The sequence below is a fragment of the Bombus pyrosoma genome, linkage group LG2, assembly GCF_014825855.1.
Source record: "Bombus pyrosoma isolate SC7728 linkage group LG2, ASM1482585v1, whole genome shotgun sequence".
In the NCBI taxonomy this organism is placed as follows: domain Eukaryota; kingdom Metazoa; phylum Arthropoda; class Insecta; order Hymenoptera; family Apidae; genus Bombus; species Bombus pyrosoma.
In genome coordinates this window covers 4084093-4106080 of record NC_057771.1, presented here as the reverse complement: position 1 = coordinate 4106080, position 21988 = coordinate 4084093, and the positions used below count along the sequence as shown (strand labels likewise).

The 21988-nt window shown below is 28.8% G+C and overlaps 6 protein-coding genes across 13 annotated transcripts; 3 read left to right on the top strand and 3 right to left on the bottom strand.

Moving 5' to 3' along the window:
* The first annotated feature begins 1312 nt into the window (after positions 1-1312).
* On the top strand, positions 1313-3017 carry LOC122577801 (delta(3,5)-Delta(2,4)-dienoyl-CoA isomerase, mitochondrial). The gene is made up of 7 exons (XM_043749385.1): positions 1313-1474; positions 1645-1795; positions 1867-1955; positions 2025-2152; positions 2251-2531; positions 2646-2772; positions 2857-3017. Exons 1-7 carry the CDS (start codon positions 1423-1425, stop codon positions 2953-2955), a joined length of 927 nt encoding a protein of 308 aa, XP_043605320.1. The 5' UTR covers positions 1313-1422; the 3' UTR covers positions 2956-3017.
* On the bottom strand, positions 2660-4281 carry LOC122577805 (dynein regulatory complex protein 8-like). 3 transcript variants are annotated; one of them, XM_043749393.1, is made up of 4 exons: positions 4152-4281; positions 3799-4039; positions 3463-3673; positions 3155-3291 (listed from the first exon to the last, which is right to left on the bottom strand). In XM_043749393.1, the coding sequence occupies exons 1-4, from the start codon at positions 4159-4161 to the stop codon at positions 3166-3168; spliced, it is 588 nt and encodes a 195-aa protein (XP_043605328.1). In that variant the 5' UTR covers positions 4162-4281; the 3' UTR covers positions 3155-3165. The 3 variants fall into 3 exon arrangements, with proteins under 3 accessions (XP_043605329.1, XP_043605328.1, XP_043605327.1); XM_043749394.1 differs by lacking the exons at positions 3155-3291; positions 4152-4281 and adding an exon at positions 2660-2794 and having other exon boundaries at positions 3799-4115; XM_043749392.1 differs by lacking the exon at positions 4152-4281 and having other exon boundaries at positions 3799-4115.
* LOC122577798 (cleavage and polyadenylation specificity factor subunit 1) lies at positions 4272-10960 on the bottom strand. Its single transcript, XM_043749381.1, has 20 exons — positions 10666-10960; positions 10378-10592; positions 9962-10269; positions 9633-9883; positions 9364-9545; positions 8992-9282; positions 8743-8916; positions 8510-8647; positions 8277-8426; positions 8057-8218; positions 7740-7975; positions 7350-7560; positions 7073-7239; positions 6761-7004; positions 6455-6640; positions 6134-6382; positions 5736-6065; positions 5392-5665; positions 5193-5322; positions 4272-5110 (listed from the first exon to the last, which is right to left on the bottom strand). Exons 1-20 carry the CDS (start codon positions 10832-10834, stop codon positions 4924-4926), a joined length of 4254 nt encoding a protein of 1417 aa, XP_043605316.1. The 5' UTR covers positions 10835-10960; the 3' UTR covers positions 4272-4923.
* A 771-nt stretch (positions 10961-11731) lies between these two features.
* LOC122577800 (general transcription factor IIH subunit 4) lies at positions 11732-14427 on the top strand. Of its 2 annotated transcripts, XM_043749383.1 has the most exons (7): positions 11734-12729; positions 12882-13006; positions 13126-13331; positions 13442-13615; positions 13690-13776; positions 13868-14083; positions 14175-14427. In XM_043749383.1, the coding sequence occupies exons 1-7, from the start codon at positions 12216-12218 to the stop codon at positions 14254-14256; spliced, it is 1404 nt and encodes a 467-aa protein (XP_043605318.1). In that variant the 5' UTR covers positions 11734-12215; the 3' UTR covers positions 14257-14427. The 2 variants fall into 2 exon arrangements, with proteins under 2 accessions (XP_043605319.1, XP_043605318.1); XM_043749384.1 differs by lacking the exon at positions 14175-14427 and having other exon boundaries at positions 11732-12729; positions 13878-14031.
* Positions 14428-14816: 389 nt separating this feature from the next.
* Positions 14817-16661, bottom strand: LOC122575743 (cyclin-C). Of its 4 annotated transcripts, none has more exons than XM_043745123.1 (6): positions 16523-16647; positions 16203-16454; positions 16025-16131; positions 15632-15838; positions 15258-15509; positions 14817-15176 (listed from the first exon to the last, which is right to left on the bottom strand). In XM_043745123.1, the coding sequence occupies exons 2-6, from the start codon at positions 16232-16234 to the stop codon at positions 14971-14973; spliced, it is 804 nt and encodes a 267-aa protein (XP_043601058.1). In that variant the 5' UTR covers positions 16235-16454; positions 16523-16647; the 3' UTR covers positions 14817-14970. The 4 variants fall into 4 exon arrangements, with proteins under 4 accessions (XP_043601058.1, XP_043601062.1, XP_043601053.1 ...); XM_043745127.1 differs by having other exon boundaries at positions 16203-16445; positions 16523-16538; XM_043745118.1 differs by lacking the exon at positions 16523-16647 and having other exon boundaries at positions 16203-16488.
* Positions 16662-18076: 1415 nt separating this feature from the next.
* Positions 18077-21895, top strand: LOC122575732 (sprouty-related, EVH1 domain-containing protein 1). 2 transcript variants are annotated; one of them, XM_043745098.1, is made up of 6 exons: positions 18077-18565; positions 19365-19686; positions 19785-19953; positions 20166-20227; positions 20294-20844; positions 21064-21895. In XM_043745098.1, exons 1-6 carry the CDS (start codon positions 18546-18548, stop codon positions 21218-21220), a joined length of 1281 nt encoding a protein of 426 aa, XP_043601033.1. In that variant the 5' UTR covers positions 18077-18545; the 3' UTR covers positions 21221-21895. The 2 variants fall into 2 exon arrangements, with proteins under 2 accessions (XP_043601033.1, XP_043601041.1); XM_043745106.1 differs by having other exon boundaries at positions 18081-18565; positions 20202-20227.
* Positions 21896-21988: the final 93 nt, after the last annotated feature.

Sequence of the window (21988 nt, the reverse complement as noted above, 5' to 3'; positions counted from 1 at the left end):
ATGTACTGATTAAGTAATGTAAAATAAGGAAATTACTAGAATTAGAATGAAGCATAAGCATTAATTTGAAAAGTAAAAAGTAAAAAAAAAATAACATTTAAATAACGCCATAGGGCTATCGCGTGAACTTGCCTTTAGTATGATTATGCAAAGTTGACTCAATGATCGTATCTAGAAACAGTCTATAGTGAAACTTGAGTGACACTAATCGACAGTTAATGGTTACAGCCGCAGCAATTAAATCTTATTTACATTTACTATAGAAATAACCGGTATAAACCAAGAACGAAATTTAAACTGATCGATTGTGTACGCGGATGAAAAATTGTACATTTGTCCAACCATGTAATCGCCGAAAGTGGCCGGATAAAGGAAGGCACTGACTCGGAAGACAGATAAACACTTTGTAAACTGGCTTTAAACTATTTATTATTGTTAATAATTAATAGTTCGAATTTCTTAATACAATTTCTTGTTATCTTACCCTCGACAACTTTCGTGTAATCTTTCTCAGGACTTGAGCTGCAACTTTAGGTTATTTATTAACGTATGAACTAACAATCCGAATTTCTTGATATTTCTTGATAAATAAAGTTGGGTTCTAAATTCAATTCAATTTTTTACTTTTAGGTATTAACTCTTTTCAGTACAAGTTGCAATAAAAGATCGTTTAGAAACATCAGAAACGTCTTTTTAAATCTTTTGAGTCACAAACATCAATCCACGTACCTTTTTCCTGAAAAAATCCAAAACAAAACGTAACATTGTAAAGACGAAACGTGTGATATATCAAGAGACTGAATTTCATATTTAAATTATATGTATAAATCTCTAAAGGCATGTTACGCTGTCGCGTGAACGTATCCTTGTTTTACATATAGCTTTAGTAATCTGAAAAAATTGGCATGTATACTTGTAATGTTGTCAACCACGTACAATTGTTTTACAATTTTTTAAATAGAATGTATATGGAAACTGCTCAGAGGTTCGATGCGTAGTACGGTGATGGAAAAATTAGAACTTGGAGATTCCGAAGTTTGGAATCAAGCAAATCCCAAGTATCACAAGATCGTTGTACATGCAAATTTAACAACCAACAATACATTAGCTAACTTTGCACCCACGTGCATGTGCTATAATGGCTTCTAATCTGGTTTTACTTTTGTCAATTCATACGTAAACAGGTACTGTACAAAACTACTTATAAAAATTATTACAGTGGTCTTACAAATAAAAGTTACTCATTTTAGTAAAACGAAAGATTTTTATTTGAATATTTCGACAAGCAGTGCAGGTCAGCGCTCCGCGAGTACCAACCCACGTTCTCGTTTCTCGAAAATCACCATAAATCTGTAACAAATAGTTATAAAATGTAAAATTAATAATTATTACACTTTATTCTTACCGTATTATTTTACAAGCATGGCTCTACTAAATACGACACGCTATTGTTTAGGAAACGTTGTAAAAACACGTAAGAGCATATTATAATTCTATTAATTATACAACGGACTAATAAGTTTTACTAAAAACTACTTTTTAAACTATATATATAAATTATAATTTTAGCTTAGTACTTTGAACTGCTCATAGTAACAGGTGTTTTTTTTAAGAATGTTCAGCTACAATATATGACTTTTTTAGGACTTCAATACGCTTATAAAATGAATTATTCTAGTATCAAAAGTCTTGATAAATATAAGACTTTAGCAATATCAGTACCCAAAAAATGGATTTATATGGTACAGTTAAATAGACCTGAAAAGCTTAATGCGCTAAATGATACTATGTGGAGGTATATATTTCTATTAAATCTTAATTTAGTTATATCTCAGGTTTGATATATTTAATTTGGTGATTGTACAGAGAATTTAAGATTTGTTTCGATCAACTAGCTTCAGAACCAGAATGTAGAGTAATAATTCTGTCAGGTGCTGGTAAAACATTCTGTGCAGGTATTATATTTCATTTTATAAATATTCAATATAGCTGAAAAAGAATTTAATACTAGACAAATGTTGTAGGTATTGACCTACAAGATGTAATGAAATTTGGTCAAGATTTGGTAAAACATGAAGATATTGCACGAAAATCCAAAATTCTACAATTAAGGATTAAAGAGTATCAAGAAAGTTTTACTGCAATAGAAAAGGTTGTATGACTATATTCAAAGTTAATTTTCAATTACTTATGCAGCATTTATTAATATTTCTTTTCCCTCCTTTTTTTATTAATTTAATTATCTTGTAGTGCCCAAAGCCAGTGATTGCAGCCATACATGGTGCATGCATTGGAGGTGGTGTAGATATGATATCTGCAGCAGATATTCGCTATTGTTCTTTAGATGCATGGTTTCAAATAAAAGAAGTTGCTTTTGGAATGGCTGCTGATGTTGGTACATTGCAAAGATTTCAAAAAATTATAGGTTCTGACAGTTTAGTAAGAGAACTTGTTTACACTGCAAGGAAATTTTCAGCTGCTGAAGCTTTACAACAAGGTTTTGTGAGTCGTTTACTCGATAATCAAGAGAGGTAAAAAATATTTATAGTGTTATATTTTATGCAAATAACAAGATAATGAGATCTTGATTCTTGCTATTTTTGAGAATAAGTAATTCAGTTAAAGATATATCTTTTTCTTTTTAGTTTATTAAATAGCTCACTTGCACTTGCAGAAGAGATAGCAAATAAGAGTCCAGTTGCAGTGCAAGGTTCAAAATTAAGTTTAATTTATTCAAGAGATCATTCTGTTCAGGAGGGTTTGGATCATATTGTAAGCTTCAATATTTTTCCACCTGCAATAACAATTATTTTTATATATATATTTATACATCTTTCCTAAATTATATTTTAACAGGCTATGTATAATCAAAGTATGCTTCTAAGTGAAGATTTTGTAACTGCCGCTGTATCACAAGCTACCAAAGGTGATCTACCAATATTTTCTAACTTGTAAAATTAAAATTTTGTGATACATATTATATACGTATAATAATAATACATGCATACAAGGTGAAAGTTAACATGTCCTTTCAAAGAAAGAATAAGAAATATGTTTTATACTTTTATAATTAATTTAATACTAACACCTTCTTTTAATAAATTGTACTTCCTTTAATAAATTGTTAATTCAATAAATTATACAACTGTATTGATCAAATTAGTGTTAAACAAGTGTCTGGTAAGTTAATAAAAGACTGTCCAATCTAGGTTTTTTAGGCATGACTTCTAATTTAGCAGCATCCAATGCATCCACAATGGAATATACATTAATCTCATCAGGTATTTTTACCTATGTATAAAAAGTATAGAAAAATATTCTATATTTTATTTTAATTATACATTTTAATTTCAATTCATTTATATCTAAATTTGAATATAACAGTTTCACCATTTTTGTGGTAGGTATTGTGTAATAAAATTATAAATATAATAGCATATATTAAAAGGTATCAATACATACGAGCAGTAAGTTAATATAATGTTCATAATTAATTTTTCTTGTTTGTGGATCACATGCAATAGCCATCATGTTACTTATTTCTTCCTTTGAAAATGGTTCTCCAATTTCCATCATTGCTTTTTCTAGATCTTCTCGCATAATGTATCCTCGATTTTCAGGATCTAATAATTGGAAAGCTTTTAATAAATCTTCTGGTTCTGCTGGTTTAAATCTAAATAGAAATTCAAAATTAATAGCTTTGAGATTATATATATATATATATATATATCAAGAATGTAAATATCACAAGTCACAATTTTTTATTTTTAGTAAAACTAAAATTGATAGGAAACTTACTTGCGTTCATTAATAGCTTTAGACATATATTCTAAAAACTTATTTAATGGCACACAATTGTTTACTACATCTTCCACTTCAACTTGTATTTCTTGTAATTCTGCTTCGGTGATGATACATCCTAATGCCCTAATAATGGTTCCCAAATCTCTAACATCTATTTCACCAGTCTTTGCAGTATCAAATATATCAAATATTTCGCACAGTCTTTTCTCCAGCAATGTTGGTTCTAAAACTGGCACTGTATAAAAAGTATATGTTAGATATGAAAATATATGAAAAATGTATAACATAAAATTACAATAAGCAAACAGTATAAATTAAATAATAATAATGATAAAACAATATATTACATTGCGCCATTATATTTTTGTATCTCTTACATAAGAGTTATATGGTAAACTATATTTTATTTACAGTCTTTTGTATACATACATACATATATGAAATTAGCTTTCAATAATTGTTTGATCAATACAATGTTACAGTACACACATTTTTACACACCTATACATTTTTATGTATGTGAAATCAACCTTCCCCTCTCATAGTAATGTATAATATTTTATATACCTATAATCTATAAATTATACATACATCGTGCAGATTCAAATCTCGTTAATCGCCGTAACATAATACTTTGTCGAACAGATTCTCGACTTGGTTGAGTTGCAAGTTCCTGTACTGCTGATTCCATTGTATATTTTAAATTTTAATTCGAATTCGTTTTAAGATATACCAAGTTATAGAAATATAGAAAAGATTTTAAATGTACTTCAATCTTTATAAAAATTTATTGCCTAAATTAATATTGTATACGTTTCCTTGACAATATAACTCGTGAATTTAGCAAGTTAAAAAATTTATTCATGATCTGTACAAAATTCATTTAGTTAATGTATTTATATACACTCACATTCGTTATAATGATTTATATTTAAATTTCAACTATGTTTACAAAAATCTTAATTTAACCATGTATGTTTTATGAAAAGTATAAATATAAGTAACTATTATTATTTGGAGTAGGAAAAATATTCTTTCAGTTAAATTTTTCACCATTCAAGGACCAAATGGAAGAATCTTTGAAATGTTCTTCTTTTAAAATGATGAAAAGGCACTATCTTAAAAATGTGCCGTTTGTCGATCTATCTCCGTAAGATCTTCTATTATTTCTTGTACACGTGTTCCAATCTTTTTTGCTACGTCTATCTTTTCATTGTTAGGTAAATAAAGATAACGCCAGACTAAGTCACCATCAATAATACCCCTTGCAGGATTACCTTGAGTTCGAATATGACTTTTATAAGTACTAAAAAAATAAAAAATAATGAATTGCAACAAATATTTATTATTTAGATGTTAATAAATAACTTTTTTTATATAATAATTACCGATATGCTTTGGGATTTAAACCAGCAATGTGGCAAATGTGTGTTACCAGAACATTTTGTAACATAAGTAATCTTCTATATGTTTTTTCTGGTACGGGTAAGATATAACCAAGACTACCATCAAGTGATGCTAACAAAATAAAATTATTACAAATCTATTTAAATATTTAAGTGAGAAAATTTTTTAAGTTGAACTCACCATACATAGTAACATGTCTTTTATCTGCACCAGAGAAATGCTTTTTATCATTTGCTGGATCTGAAACTCTGCATCTTATACGAAAAAATGTGTTTACTTTCTGTCCAAGATGAAAATCAGCTTTTCTAATTAGTTTTTGTCCTCCAAGACTTTCTCGTGATTCTGGTTGATACATAAATAAAGCCATATTACTTTCACCATCAGCCACAATAAATCCTAAATTAGTATTGTCAATTAAGTATTCAATAGTATAAACTTCAGCTGGCCTGAAATCCTGAAAAAGATATTCTTTTAAAAATTTCCCTACTGAAAAAATACAAAATCACAAAAACACTTGTACTTACTCTACTGACAAGAGATAATGTTCTATATTCTTCTTGAAATCTTAATAAACTAATAGACTTATATACATCAGCTATTAAAATTAAGCTTTTAATGCTTAACATTTGATGAATGTAAATTTGTGTATCTATGAAAGCAACCCCAACAAGATCATTATCTTTCAATTGCCAAATATAAATTTTTTGGCCAACTGCTGACACTAGAAAGCCAGATACTTGTGTAATTGCAGTAATCGGACCTTTTTGTTCTTTTGCATAAATTTGTTTGAATCTATTTTTTGTTAAAGGTTGACCAGGTTCAGGTACAACTTCAATTATATCAAATATAAGTATCTATAAAATAAATCTCTAAATAAAATCCAATATATATTTAATGCATTTCATATAAAAGTAAAATTCACCCTTCCTCTGCTTGTAATATCTTCACCATAATTATAATTTGTTCCCAATACTATGTAACCTTTTAAACCAGATCGTGTACCTTCATAAGCTAGAGAAACGTTCTTTAAACAAGTAACATGTTCCCACTGATCAAGTTCAATTTTAGTATTAGGAATAGTTTCCCATGAAACAGGTGAAAACAACACTATTGAAAATTGTTCTTGTGAAGGGTAAATAAATCGTTCTGGTCGTTCTTCTTCTGTAAATTCCTTAAAAATAATAACAAAAATGTTATTTTTATTTTCGCGATTTTATTTTGGATGTTATGCTTTTATTTATACCTTATCTTCACCATTGAATCTATAATAACTTTTAAGTGGTTCAGCTATACTTGTTATGACACAGTAAGTTTTACTTTCAAGATGATATGTAACAAAATGTGGTGTACATCGTAATGGTACTTTTCTAACAGGCCATGGTGCATCATATGATAAATGAGTTGGTAAAACACATATTCTCAATTCTTCCTAAAATTAAAATATAAAATGTACACCTACACTCTAACTTAATTTTAGTAATTGTAATAGATAATAATTATTAATCGTAATAATAAAAAATATAAATTGTATTAATCTGAATAATGATACCTTTCTATTGAAATATAGAAATCCTTGTGGACAATTTATATTATTAAAAGGCGCAAATGAGGTAACAGGACCATCAATACCCATTGGATGAGTACGTAATTCACCACGTCCTGTAAGAAATATCCAATGAGGATAATCACTGCAAATAAATACACCATTGTATCCAGCGATATTACTAAAATAACGCATCATGCAATGTCGAGTTTCATTCATCATAGGTATATCCTCATCCCTTGGTTTTGGCCTATGAATGAAATTAATAATTACAAATCATGAAAATAAAAACATTACAATTTAAAAAAATATATATACCTTAACTGTCCTGGTATTATACCATGATCTAATTTCTTAAATCTTAATTTTAAATGACCTTTTGGATATCTATATGCTTGATAAATCTGAAGTTCAGAATCAAGTCGTACTAATAGCATTGGCCTATTTCCATGATGACCCAATGCTACCATTAAAATTTCTCGCACCTAATTATATGTTATTTAATCAATTCATAGTTAATTAATTAATTATATTTTTTATTTAATTTTATGTGTATGTTAAAATATAATAAATTCAATTAGATTATTTACAATACCTGCATTTCAGGATTAGGAATTTCATTTACAGGCGTTGTTTGTAATGTTGTAGATTCCATACTATCATGTAACACATATTGTCCATATCCAAAATTGCGGATAAGATAGGATAAGCGTAAATCAGGAAGAGAATAAATTTCTAGCGTTCCGCTATCTCTATATACTAATAACCAATATGTTGGTTTTATCTCTTGTAAATGTTTTTGCCACCTATATATGTCAAGAATATTTAAATCTATATTTTATTTTATATATTTAAATTTATATTTTAATATGAAGAGAATATAACATATTGAATTGAATATTTTAAATATGTTATGTAATAATATGTATATGCATATGTATTTAATATAATATTAGTGAATAACTTTGAATTGAAATAAACTTACCAAGGAGTTCTTTTAGATATCCCTTCAGATGTTTTAGTATGTGATGGTGTAGGCATTTGGAAAGCTGGTGCATCACCATACAACAGATCATCTTCATTATCAATATTACCAACAATAGGTGGTTCTTCTATATTATGTTCTTCTTCAGGTGCTTCATCTTCTACATTTTCAGGTAATTGTGTTGTAAATATTCCGCTAACATCTCTATAAGCACATAATGCTTCTATTTGAGGACGCTAAAATTTGGATAAAATAAGAGAGTTAATCAAATACTACAATAGAACAATAGTAAACACATAATGCCATTATAAACTTACAAATAATAAATTGGCTGCTTGAGCATGCAATTTTGCAGTTCCGCGCCCTTCTCTCAGAGTCAATAACATGACTTGTCCATCTTCAGAAAGTAATGTTACATAAGGATCTGCACAACTTGCATGTACAATTGGACATCCAAGATCTATGGGCATGTGTTGAATCTGTAATTGTGATATGAATATTTATATTTAAGTACAATTGGAATAACATTGTATGTACCTGTTCAATTCCTTGTAGAAGGCGTACACCCATTTGAGTAACTTGCACTATGTATCTATTTGCACCAAGATTTCCAGCAAATATTGTACTTCCTTGTGTACTGAATCCACTTTGATCTACTTCATTAATTTCTTGACCAGTTTGCAGTATCTAAATATAAGATATTTTAATCTTAAACGATATATTACTATATTTAGAAACTCAAAATTATGGCTACATAGAAAGTATAGTACCATTGTTGAATCTTCTTGACTTAGAATTAAAAAAGCATGGCTTCCTTCTGCTTCCGGTCTTATTTGTTCATCGTTATTTAATGTACCAATAACAGTCCACATATCTTCACATCCTGGCAATTCAAATGTAGTAACAACCTGTTTTAAATGTAAACAGTATTTTTATCATATCTTGTAAAATATTTGAATTTAAATAATTCACAAATTATTCAAAGTATAAAACAATTATTTACTTGAGGCCGAATAGAACGTTGTAGGACACAAAGTGCCCCATTTTTACCATATCCAGAAGTTGTAACAAGTTCAACATCAGGATCTTGACTATGTGAAAATTCTTCTGATAGAAAAGCTGGTTCACCCATAGATATGTTGCCACATGGACCAATATTTAACAAACTATCACATACCTGCAAGAATTTAAGTGCATGTTTGTAATACTTTATTGTTTTCAATCAATTATTTGTCATAATATATAAAAATACTTCAAATATATATGATGTGATCTGGATGGAAGTATGCGTTTCTCTCTCACTTCCATACACTTCTAATTCTTCTGGATCTTTTATATCTAATACATCAGATGCCATCCAATCTCCTATGAAATCTTGTTTTATTTTTTTTGCTGGAGTTTCTTCAGTTTCATTTTCTTCAAGTATTATTTCGTTCTCATTCGTATTTTGTAAATTTTCTGGCTCTTTTTCAGTAAATCTTAATAACAGTGAGTTACCAAGACGTGATCCCAGAAACAGATAATTATCTTCACACATGCACACCTAAGTTTTATGATATTTTATACAGGGAAAGATGTTTTTACATAAAGCATATAAAATTAAATTAAATTACGTTGTGCTTACACATGATGTTAAAACACTTGCTGCAGCTTTGTCAAAATGGAAACCTCTTACCGAACGCATACTATCCGCAAATAAGGATAACACATATAATTCTCCACTTTTTAATGAAATGACTAAACGATCTGAAGATATAAATGCAACTTGTGAACCTTCTAAGCTTATTTTTACTCCTTCTTGTGGTTCTATAATAGTAAGAAGATATTAATAAATATTAATAAAATATTAATAAATTTAGCTGTATTTTGAAATATATATTATTTAATACCAACTTAATGGAAAATTTGTACTGGTTTCTGCTAGACTATTTAGAGATACTCCATAAGGTGGTATACTTTGATTTAAATAAATAAGAGAATTGACTGCCATAATTAAAGTACCACCAAGTGGTTTCTTCACTGGTACTGCTTGATAGCAATCAAATGGTAAATTTGACACAGACCAAATTATAGGGTGCACTCTTTGTTGAATATTTAATGATATTGCAACCATAGCACAAGTATCTTGTCTAACTGCAATACGTCTAAAATTTTACATTATATTTATTATTTTATTAAAAGTTGAATCAAACAGGTTCAATTAAACATATTTAAAATCTTACCCAGAAAATGTCCTTACTGGTTCATATAATATTAATAATGTTGGTTCATAATAACCATGTAAAAATTGTAAATCTATTATATTATCCATTTTCTCTTCTAAGCATTTTAGTACAATCATATATGATGATAATATAGGAGTTTTATTGGATAACGCTTTTGAATTATCTAATAAATCTCCATCATCAAGACTTGGATCCTTCTTGAAAGGTAAGACAACTAATTTTCTACCATATATTAACATTACTGCACATCTACCTTCAGGATCTACTCTAACTATTGGAATATGGTGATGATTTGTCCACCCATCCTAAAAAAATGATAAAAATAATTATGTCATGTTTTGGATTTGCAATTTATCCCTTATTTTAAAACATATATGTTTTAAATATTTTTTAAATATTACAATGTTAATTACCCGTATTTCTTCTTCTTCAAAGTAATGTAGAGATACTGTTCTAAGGTCATGTGTATCTTGATCATACTCTACAACTGATAATTTTGCATCACGAAAGCTTAACAAAAGAGAATCTCTTTGAGATCCAACAAGAGTTACAGCTTGCATTGACATTACGTTTCCGTGTAAAGTATATTGAGATAAACATTCTAATTTCATTTTCGGTGGACGCAATTCTAAAAAAAACAATATTTAACTACGCTATTTAATCTGTTTCTTTTCAAATAACAAATAATTAGCTGAATATACCTGTGTATTTTTCTTTTTTCGTTATATCCACATCCGGAATTAAACGAAATATTCTAATAATATTTGCGCCGGCTACTGCGAGACATTTCTCTGAACGATTAAAGAAGTAACACGTTATTGCGTGCTCTACTCCTGTAGCCGGATGAGTACTTTTACATATCGAATACATTTTGTTATGACATTAGAAAATCATATTCTATAAAGGTTAGTATACACAGTGCAATACTTCCTTTATTGTTGTATGAAGTATGTACTTACATATTTTGTATTCAGTATTACATGCTATTTGATATAACGTACCACTACTCAAATACAAAATGCACTACTTCCAATTTATAACTAGTTGCATGTAATTATTATGAAGTGGTATAAACCTGTGGTTCCCTCTAACGTGAATATCTTGTATAATAATAGGGTAAATTCTAGCGCTGCGAAGTTAACTGTACAGCAGCGTAGCCGAAGCAAGTTATTTAAGAACAAAAGTTATTTAACAAATTTATTGATTAAATGTCAAATTTATTTATCAATAACAACTGTGGTCACTCTCAAATTTCGCATTTATTTTCGTGACCGTGGGAAAGAACATTGCCAAGGCATAAATCGCTCATTTTCTAATATTATAAACTCTAATCAAATTAATGTTTATTAGCATTAGTTAATAAGAATTTATCTTATTAAATAACAAATAAATTGGCTAATCAACAGATAAATAGGCTACTCTGCAACCTAAAAACGGAGAGAATCGTTAGAACGTTGAACCGTTAGAACTGTCACGCTGAGCTCAGAATCTAAATAAATTTTATTAAAGCGCAAATCTCTGTTAAAGTAGTCAATCTATTATAAATATTCATTTTTAAATATAAATTATTTTTCAAATTAATCTTTGTCGTTGTGTATTTTTTCATTCAAACGCTGAGTTAGTTTTCGAATTGTTTGAAGTTATAACGCGAGCAGTTACAGGCTACAACCGCGCTAAATTCCCCAAAATCTTGGAAAGATCACACAACATAACTTACAGTCTATAGTTTATGATTCCAAGTTTATTAAATATAAAAAATAAACGTAATTATTGTATTACTTTTGTTAGAATTTTATTTTTGACCTAATAATTTAATTATAGTCATAATTTTCTAAAGTACGCAAAAATATGAAATTGCTTACTTTTGTAACCAATAAGATTAAAGAGAAATAAAATAATATTTAAAATGAATTTGCCTATCTTTCATATGTTTTATGTTATGTCTTAAACCAAGCTATTAAGTGTGTTAGCACCGTGAGAACGGTGGACGGTGAATTGTAGGAAAGATACGAGATTGTAGATATTAACTTTGTAGTTATCATACGCAATGTAATGTTTATATAAGGTATAATATTATTTGTGTGATTTGTTAAGATAGTTTATATTATTATCTATGTAAAAGGATAAATATAAATATATATTTATACTTAAAATTAAATACAATTAAAAGATATTTTTTTATATTAAATATAATGAATATAAATACAAGTATTACTCGATGTTATATATAATTCTTCATTAAATATAAAAAATGTCAAATACAATAAGTGGAAAAAACTTGTTACGACCAGCTGGATTGCAATGTAAAAATCTTCAAGAATATTTAAAATCACGTCCACCAGAAGTATTAAACAAATTATATCATAATCCTCCAATTTGCTTGGCTGTGTTTCGGGAATTGCCAGTAATAGCAAAACATTATGTTATGCGATTATTATTTGTTGAACAACCTGTACCTCAAGCAGTTATTGCCTCCTGGTGTTCTAAACTTCATTTTGAGGAACATCAAAAAGTAGTTTTGATACTAAATGAACTAAATGTATGGAAAGAAGCATCAATACCAGGTGGACTACCTGGATGGATTTTAAATACTACATTCAAGAAAAACTTAAAAATCGTTCTTTTGGGAGGTGGAAAACCATGGACAATGTCAAACCAATTAGAAACTGATAGTAAACCTAGAGATGTTGCATTTTTAGATTCATATGCATTAGAAAGGTGGGAATGTGTTTTACATTACATGGTTGGATCACAACAGCAAGAAGGTAATCTATTTTGATTAAAGAGAGTGTTATTATCTATGTGTATATTTTTTCATATATTAATGAAAAATATTTTAAAATATATGTATCTTGATATTGAAAATATATCTTTTTAGAACTTTGATATGAATAATTACTATTATTTTATATTATAGGTATATCTGCTGATGCTGTTAGAATTCTTTTACATGCTGGCTTGATGAAGCGAGATGAAGCTGATGGAAGCCCAGTTATTACACAAGCAGGTTTTCAATTTTTGTTATTGGAAACTGCATCGCAGGTACCTAAACATAATTATTATCTCTTCTAATGCTGTTAGCAAACTAAGATTAAATTTACCAAATAAAAGTAAAAATGTGTAAATTTTATGCTATATTTATTACTTTAAATACATTGTAGGTGTGGTACTTTATTTTACAATACCTAGATACGATAGAAGCAAGAGGACTTGACCTAGTTGAGTGTCTTACTTTTTTATTTCAATTAAATTTCTCGACACTTGGTAAAGATTATAGTACTGAAGGAATGTCCGAAGGTCTGTCAACATTTTTACAACATTTAAGAGAATTTGGTTTGGTTTATCAAAGAAAACGAAAAGCTGGAAGGTAAAATGTAACATTTCTTTTTATTAAAATAGTTTTAATTAAATAATTTTATTATAATAGTTTTAATTAATTAAATAAATAATAATATTATATTAAATGAATATTTTTAGATTTTATCCCACAAGATTAGCATTAAATATTGCAACTGGGCAAAATAAACCATTGTCTAGAGATCCAGAGAAGGAAGGTTACATTGTTGTTGAAACAAATTACAGAGTATATGCTTATACAAACTCGAATTTACAAGTAGCTTTACTTGGACTATTTTGTGAGATGTTATATAGGTATGTATTTGAAAAAGTCAAATACTCCCTATTGATTGACACTCATATGAAAGCTTAAACTATTTTGTTTATAGGTTTCCAAACCTAGTTGTGTCAATATTAACAAGAGATTCTGTACGTCAAGCTCTGAAAAGTGGAATTACTGCTGCCCAAATTGTAGGGTATGTCTTTATTGAAATAATTCTTATATATATATATAATATATTAAGCTATCAAAGTAAACAGTTAATTTGAACTCTGCTATATCAACAGTTATTTGCAGCAACATGCTCATGGTAAAATGATAGAAGCAGGTCCTCCAGTTTTACCACCAACTATAGTAGATCAAATTAAATTATGGGAAAATGAAAGAAATAGATTCATATTTAGTGAAGGAGTTTTATATAGTCAGTTTCTTTCTCAAACTGATTTTGAAGTGCTTAGAGATCATGCTCTTTCTACTGGAGTACTAATTTGGCAAAACGAAAGGTTTGTTTCTATATTAAATATTTTATTTATATATATTTTTTAAAAATTAAGTAAACAAATGCTTACAGTATGAAATGTTTTGTTTTTGTAGGAAACGGACTATAGTAGTTACGAAAGCAGGTCATGACGACGTAAAAAAATTTTGGAAACGATATTCCAAAGGTTCCAGTTAGTACAGCAAGAATAGTGCTAGAAAACTATTGTTTACAAACAATTCATATAGTAAAATTTCGTTTTCAATTATAATTATTTTTTCATTTTTAATATTTGCAAGATAAATAATTCATTAAATATTTTGTTATATGCCACAAAGTGTATAAAGTATAAATTTAAATGTTATAAATGAAAAACAAAAAAGTGTAAGAATATAAAAATCTAAGTCATTTAAGGCGAAAAATAAATATGATCAATTTTTATCAGTTTGTATCAATTATTTATTAACATCTCAAGTTATTTTAATGAAGAAGTTTAACCACTGCCAATTAAAAATTAACAATTCGTCGTAATAAATTACATAAGCAAATACATATTGTATATTGAGATTTTTAAAGAAAAACTAATTTTGTTCTTATTATGTAGTTACAGATCTATAATAATTATATAGTTATAGTTAATAATTATATAATTATTATATAGTTACAATATCTATAATTTTGAAACTTATTTTCTATTTAATAAAATATAAATAATTTTGATAAAATATACAAGATAATTTTTATTTATTATAGCTTTGTTTAAAAAGATAATGTAAAAATGTGATGGAATATTAAAAAATTAATACTAATACTCATTTGTATGTAATTTAAATTTGTTTAACGAAAGAAAAGATATTCAATTTTTTTTATAGAGTATCAGTCCCAAATATTAGATGATAAAAGAACTTGCTGTCAGTGCTGTGGTGGCGATGGTGTAGGTTTTGGCATTTTAGATAATAAACTTTGAATTTCTTTCTTTTCATCGTATGTTTTCCATAGTTCATATAAATTAATGATGTAACGTGCAATCTCTTGAATTTTTTCCATATCAGCATTTAATTCAGCAAACCATGCTTTTAAATCTTTTTGCAATATGACACAAGCTATTTGTAAACATCCTAAAAATATTTTCAATGATATATCATGATATAAAAAATATAGTACATCCTATTATTAAAGTACTCTTTATATTTTCCTACCAATAGCTATTTGATGTGGTGGATATAATAAACATACATCTGTACGTAAACTATCATTAATTATACGCCAAGCCAATGTAAGTAATTGTTCATCTGGCCCTACATCTTGAATGAGGATTAATAAAGGTCGATACGGTTGATATACTATTAAACAACAATCTAGGTGTTCCAGAAGATAAAATTCACATTCTGAGATATGGCTTCCACGATAAGGAAATTCTTGTGAATAGGCATAATTGAATTTATTTTTTACTGAAATATACAATAATAACTATCTTAAATCATCACATATTTCTTTTCTTTGATATAGACTTATTTCATTCGATATTTATCTTATTCTATTTATCACATATAGTATACATACAATTACGTACCTACAGTTTGACAAGCTGCAATTAATCTATTGTGAGAAATAACTCCAAATTCTTCTACCTTTGAAGCTAGAAAAACTGATGTAGGTGCTAGTAATAAAGGGTCTATACACTTTAAACTGTTGCGAGCATAAAATCTTTTAAAATAAACAGTTGCTGTGGCTATAACTTGTTGTCTTAGTTTTAACTGTTCACCCAATACTTGTATTACTGAAAAAGTACAGAAAATACTTATTTAAATTATTTAATAAACAGATATATAAGCACGTGATGTATATAAATGATACAAATACAGTTACATTGAACTCATGGTATAACAATATTCTCTAATCTTCGCAATATTAAGTCACATTGACAACATTTTGGATTAATTGGCTAATCGAACGTTTAGCTTACGATTAGAAAAAAAGATGAATAATTTTTGATATTCTTCTTCTGTGAAAATTGAAAGATCATGTTGTCGTTCTCGCACTAAATCCTGTTTATCTAGAAGCCATTGTTGACTAAAAGCATGAAGTATTTATTTGTATTATGAAATAAAATTGCAAAATAAGGGTTTATGAGAATATCTTACTGATGTGAACTTTGCCAAAAATTGCCAGCCATATTAATATTAAATTAATTGCCGGAAAAATAAGCAAGTTGTATATCACTGTAAACGTCTCTCGATTATTTCCAGATTCTAAAATATGCCGGTTTGCATTTATTCATTTAGTTGTTATTTACTTTAGTCACTACATATTTATAGAATTTAGTACGAACATCACAAATGTCAACATATTTTCATGGTCACTTGTATTATTTAAATTTATATTTTCTAAAACAACTTTAACGTGATTTAAGTAATCTTATGTTTGAAAATTTACCAATTTCAATAAATTTAGTGACTTGTACCTATTTGATGCAACATTTCTTCATATCGTCCCGTCAAATTTCCCTATGTTTTCTGTAATGCTATTTGTTAAAAGTTAACCTCCGATAACTTAGATCCATGGTTAGATCCATGTTAAATCCTATACCAGTAACTTTTTAGTACCGGAAATACTTAAAAAGATGTTTTCCCGAATGTAACTGATAATGCAACGCGGTACAAATAGAAGTTTTAATATCTCAGATATAATATACTTCTAAAACTTTTCTGATATTTTACGTGATAAAATATATTACATAGTACATGTTTTGTGTAAAATAAATACACATAAAATGACTTAACTAAAGAAAAATATGGATCAATGTTTCTTTATACGCGTGGGAGTATGAGGATGAAGTAATGTATGTATGTTTCACATTGTCAACACTTATCGATCATTAATTGTAATAATTAGTTAATTTTTTAAAAATAAATTAAGGAGTTGTTTAAAATTATATTACTATAATTTAACATTTGTTTTGTGAATTTGTATACTGTTGTATACTGTTTATTTTCATTGTTTATCGTATTTTAAATATGCTCTATAGACATCTCTTTTTTTAACAATTATGAAATGTAGTGCTTAAAAGTTTTATACGTCTGAAAATTATTTAGATAAATTTAATTTAAAAAGCAAAATAATTAAATTAATAAACATCTTTTTCATTTATTTTATAATACTTCAAGTGTTTTAGTTTCACTTTTGTTTTTTATTTGAATTATTCTATAAAATCGATATTTTCATTTATTCAGTTACTTTATTAATATAACACGCTACTAAAATTACTGACATTTTTCCTTGAGCTTCTTTATGAAAATAGCATATATACATATACATGTATGTATATTAGTTTTTTAAATATCATTGAATTCTGTATCCATAAAACAGATCAAGCATTATATGGTACGTATAATAAAAATTTGTTCTATTATCGATTCATAATTACGGTTTAACATCGGCTAGATAAATGTACTGGAAAATGAACGCCTTAAGTTCAGGGACGTATTTAAATAAGGATACACCAACCGATAGAAGTAACAAAGTCAATACCGCGTTTTATAAAATAAGTAACTCGTTATTAGATTATATGACATTATTATATATATGGTAACGTCCTGCGATGTACATTAATTGCTAAACTATAATTTATTGAAATATAAAGTTAAAAATAACGTGTAGGTATTATTCGTTAATGTTTGATATAATATAGGAAATCGTATAGTACTTTAATAAAATGAGATAAATATATAACAATTTATAAGGGACTTTTATCAGAAAGTCAAGAAATTATAATGCAAAATAACGTTTATGTAAATTTTATGGAAAAATAATGTCACGCGAGAATTCAAAGGCTTAAAGCATGATAAAATTATACAATAAAAGAGGATAAGGATTATAGTAAAATATTTGATAAGTAATAAAGTAATTTCGCAGGATCATGAGTAACCTAAACGTACATTGTCCGCCATAGAGACCTTAGCGCGCTTAATTATTAACAAGACTGTATGGGCAGCATCGATGAATGAATCCTGTTGCGCAGACCGGTAGCTTTCATTGTAAAAGCGTCGATAGCTAGCATATAGTTAGTCAATTTTACGGGGTGAATGTCGATGCGCGAGTTTTTGGCCAGTATAGTTTTTTGTGATTTCAGTGAAGAATCGGAACGAAAGAAATTATACGGTACGGTTATATTTTGGCAAAATGATTGATATTTCAATTGAGGAAGGTGTATTGGAAAAGATACAGAAAAAGAGATGTTTTCGAAACGAGAGCGACGGTCGGTAAAACCTAAAGGGAGCAGGCGTGGACTGCGAGTTCGAGTCGGGCGTGGGGATGAACTCTACGGGGAATGCGAGAGGGAGGAGGACTAGGGCGCTTCCTGTGGTTGGCACTAGCCTAAAAAAGCTCCATAAACAGAATCGTGGCCGAATGTCTTTTCAATGCAACGAAAATGGTGAAGTGTGGGAAAAAGTGGGCATTGAGTAAAGGCTTCGACAGCTCGAACCATGACAGAGGCGTCGGAGGAGTAAGTAATATTACAATGTCTGTGATACTTTCTGACGATTGTTCCGCTTCGAAACCTGAAATGTCCATGACTATGGCTTAAGTTTTGTGCTCCTTTGATATCACGTTTACAGTGCGGCACCTGACAGTTCTGTCTGACCTCGTCCTACTCATTCTTCGTCAACATTTTCGACACTCATCAATCATTGCATTTCAATTTCCTCGAATTTTACATGATCCTTCAAACGATTCTTCCCTTCTTAGAAACGTGTCATGATCGCTGAACACCTATAAAAATTTACACGAGTAAACGTATGATTTCGATTCAAGTGTTGGTGTGTTATCCTCTGTCCGTGTAGGGGTGACCGTTCATTCATTAAATCGATGTCAGCGCGTAACATCTGCTATCTCGTACATAATAGCGATTCTTCGCTTTCGCGTACATGTCGGTCTTGCGCGTTTTTACAATATCTTTAAACCAATCTCGATCTTTTATTAGTTCCAATATTTCTTACCAAGTGTAAATTTATGAATAAAATTTCATTTCCTATAAACCTTATGTGACAGAAACAAATTCTTTATACAGCTGTGTAATATTGTTAATTAATATTTAAATATATTATTAATTTTGTTCGTGATAAAAAAATAATAATATAAAACGCCATAAATATGCTTTTACTTTGCATTAAATAATATTATATGTAAGTTTTAAATATTTTTCTAAGAAATTTTTTAAGAAATTTTTAATAAATATGTTTATGTTAAAAAGTGTTATTGTTAATTAGTGGTCACTTTGTAATTTCTTGAAATTTTATTTTTAGTGGTAACTATTTGGTGAGGGTTCGTGCCCAGGTAATGACAAGGGATGATAGTTCAGGTGGTTGGGTTCCTCTAAGTGGCGGTGGTTTAGCAAATGTTTCGGTTAGACGAAGACCAACTTCTTCAGGTGGACATCAGTCTAATAATACCAATGCATCTGGTATTTCTACTACGACTGTCTCTATTGCTAGCAGTATACAACCTGTATCAACTACAAGTGTTACTAATACCCAAAGTCATGGATCTTCTAACAGTTCTCCACCTGGTGCAACTGAGAAGATGCATGAGTACCTTATTTATGGGAAACGCATCACTGATCAATCAGTAATATATATATATAAATATATTTATTAGTAATTTCAATATATTATAATATGTATATTTGTTGTAAAATATGATACAGAGTTATTTTTTTTTCCTAGGTTGTTCTTAGCTGTACAATTAAAAAAGATTTCGAATATAATAAGGTAATGCCAACTTTCCATCACTGGAGGACAGGAGAGAAAAAGTTTGGATTAACATTTCAAACAGCTGCAGATGCAAGAGCTTTTGATAAAGGTGTTCGTACAGCTGTTGAAGAATTGTTAGAAGGTAAATTGTTAATTTAACTGTAGCATCTACTTCCATTATAACGATAGAATTAATATATCTTACAATATAATGACATAAATTTTTATTAATTTTATTTTTCTGCTACTTTTTGTGGAATGTACAAATGGTAAGAATACCAATGTTATTTTAAATATTAACTTATAAATGTTTACTTCAAATAAGGTTTTAACAATATATTTTCTATAATTTAGGGTTGACCAATACAACATTATATGGCAACTCATTAGATGTTGGGGATGAAGATGTTTTTATGGTATGTTATTTTGAAAAGAAATAGATAGGATATATCAACGCATTTAAAACTGAATTTATTTCACAGACTTTAAATTTACCTGTGGAACCACCAGAACCACGTCCCTCATCGGATACACCTCATGGAATAGTACGACTGTCCAATTATCATTCCCAGTGTTCAGATCTTCCTGATTCACATAAACCTATTCATTATATTGGTGGACCATCTATAAAAGTGCCACCATCTCAGCATCCTTTGGCATCAACTGAAGATGTTGGATCAGATAGCTACTCTTATGTGCAGCTCACAATGCTTAATCATGAATATTTATACCCTATCATCGGTGATCATAAAGGAGACCGATTAAATAGACATAATACCGGCAGTTCTTTGAAGAAACCAGATATTATAGTATCCCAACCTTCTAAAAATACTATGAAACGTAATGTTCGATTACGATGTAAACATTGCCAAGAGCTGTACACAGAGCAGCACAATCCTAGGGGGTCTTGTGAATACGCACCTGATCCTATTAGACGAGGAATCGCAAAAATTTCGTGTCTGTCTTGTGCTCAGGGTATGTTATACCACTGTATGAGTGATGCTGAAGGTGATTTTACCCAAAATCCTTGCAGGTGAGTAAAATTTTTGCTGATATGTTTGTCTAAGCTATTTTTTTCGATTCTTTAGGACTACTTTCTCAATTGTATCATAAAGAAGCTTTCAAATGTAGGTTTTTGATATCTATAATGTATTCGATAGTTATTCAATAACTAAATCGTTATTATTTACTTTTGGGATGATTATCAAGACGTAGCTAAGAATACATTATAAATCAATATTGAATTGTGCAGTTGTAGTACAGAAGAAGGATGTGGACGCAGATGGTTTGGTTTGGCATTGTTATCACTGATCGTTCCTTGCTTGTGGATTTATCCTCCACTAAGAGCTGTTCATTGGTGTGGCACGTCCTGTGGAATGTGTGGAGGACGTCACCATCCGATGGAATAACTGGAGGAACCCTTTGATATCTCTGCTTCATACTCAGTTGAATCAACTAACTTTTCTTCATCACGCGGTGCTGTGGCTAATGTGTATGAATGTCATGATCTGAGTATGGGCCGTTGTCAGAGGTATCAAAGGGGTAGACAACTTCCAGTACATGCACTTATCCATCAGCGTCATCTCTGAAATAATTTGTTTTTAAAAAAGAAACAAAAAAATAGGAGCGCAAATTATCGCATTTAGCCCTGAGATCATGTATATTCCATACATTTTGTATATTTTATTAGCAAATGCATTATTTAGACACATCTGTACATTAACAATTTGAGAATGGACGTCGTTTAGTATTTACTCTGAATGATTGGTCCATAATAATATTATCTGGACTGACCAAGTATTTGTGATACATGGTGCACACTGTGAGAATTCAGTCAAGAAACGAAATGTAATTTGTTATTCCCAGTTTGAAAGCTAGTTTTCGCCTCGTATAAAAACGATAAAGAAAATGTTTGCTATATTAAAAGATTAAATTCTGCTGCTATTATCAAGAAAGAGGATTAGACAGAAATAAATTAAAAGTTTTTATTTTATTATAAATAAATTAAAGATATTATTTCTTAATTTGTACTTTGTATTGTATTTCGAATTTCATGAAAAAAATTAAAAATAATGTGTAAAATTTTATACACAAAATTATACATATTACTTAAATTAGCTTTATCTTTCCTTTTTTTTTGCTTTTAAAGTAAGATTTTATATATTTTTTTGTATATT

Coding starts and splice junctions, on each gene's coding strand:
- LOC122577801 (XM_043749385.1), top strand. CDS start 1,423: ATGGCTCTACTAAATACGACACGCTATTGTTTAGGAAACGTTGTAAAA. Junction 1,796..1,866: donor CTAAATGATACTATGTGGAG/GTATATATTTCT, acceptor GTGATTGTACAG/AGAATTTAAGATTTGTTTCG. Junction 2,532..2,645: donor TTACTCGATAATCAAGAGAG/GTAAAAAATATT, acceptor TTTTCTTTTTAG/TTTATTAAATAGCTCACTTG.
- LOC122577805 (XM_043749392.1), bottom strand. CDS start 4,091: ATGTTATACATTTTTCATATATTTTCATATCTAACATATACTTTTTAT. Junction 3,674..3,798: donor AAAGCTATTAATGAACGCAA/GTAAGTTTCCTA, acceptor ATTTCTATTTAG/ATTTAAACCAGCAGAACCAG. Junction 3,292..3,462: donor ATTATATTAACTTACTGCTC/GTATGTATTGAT, acceptor TTTTATACATAG/GTAAAAATACCTGATGAGAT.
- LOC122577798 (XM_043749381.1), bottom strand. CDS start 10,834: ATGTATTCGATATGTAAAAGTACTCATCCGGCTACAGGAGTAGAGCAC. Junction 8,648..8,742: donor AACGTTCTATTCGGCCTCAA/GTAAATAATTGT, acceptor CATTTAAAACAG/GTTGTTACTACATTTGAATT. Junction 5,666..5,735: donor CATTATCTCTTGTCAGTAGA/GTAAGTACAAGT, acceptor TATCTTTTTCAG/GATTTCAGGCCAGCTGAAGT.
- LOC122577800 (XM_043749383.1), top strand. CDS start 12,216: ATGTCAAATACAATAAGTGGAAAAAACTTGTTACGACCAGCTGGATTG. Junction 12,730..12,881: donor TGGATCACAACAGCAAGAAG/GTAATCTATTTT, acceptor TTTATATTATAG/GTATATCTGCTGATGCTGTT. Junction 14,084..14,174: donor CTAATTTGGCAAAACGAAAG/GTTTGTTTCTAT, acceptor TTGTTTTTGTAG/GAAACGGACTATAGTAGTTA.
- LOC122575743 (XM_043745123.1), bottom strand. CDS start 16,234: ATGGCTGGCAATTTTTGGCAAAGTTCACATCA. Junction 15,839..16,024: donor ATTCATCTTTTTTTCTAATC/GTAAGCTAAACG, acceptor GTACTTTTTCAG/TAATACAAGTATTGGGTGAA. Junction 15,510..15,631: donor TGCAGCTTGTCAAACTGTAG/GTACGTAATTGT, acceptor TGTATATTTCAG/TAAAAAATAAATTCAATTAT.
- LOC122575732 (XM_043745098.1), top strand. CDS start 18,546: ATGACAGAGGCGTCGGAGGA. Junction 19,954..20,165: donor TGTTGAAGAATTGTTAGAAG/GTAAATTGTTAA, acceptor TCTATAATTTAG/GGTTGACCAATACAACATTA. Junction 20,228..20,293: donor GGGATGAAGATGTTTTTATG/GTATGTTATTTT, acceptor TTTATTTCACAG/ACTTTAAATTTACCTGTGGA.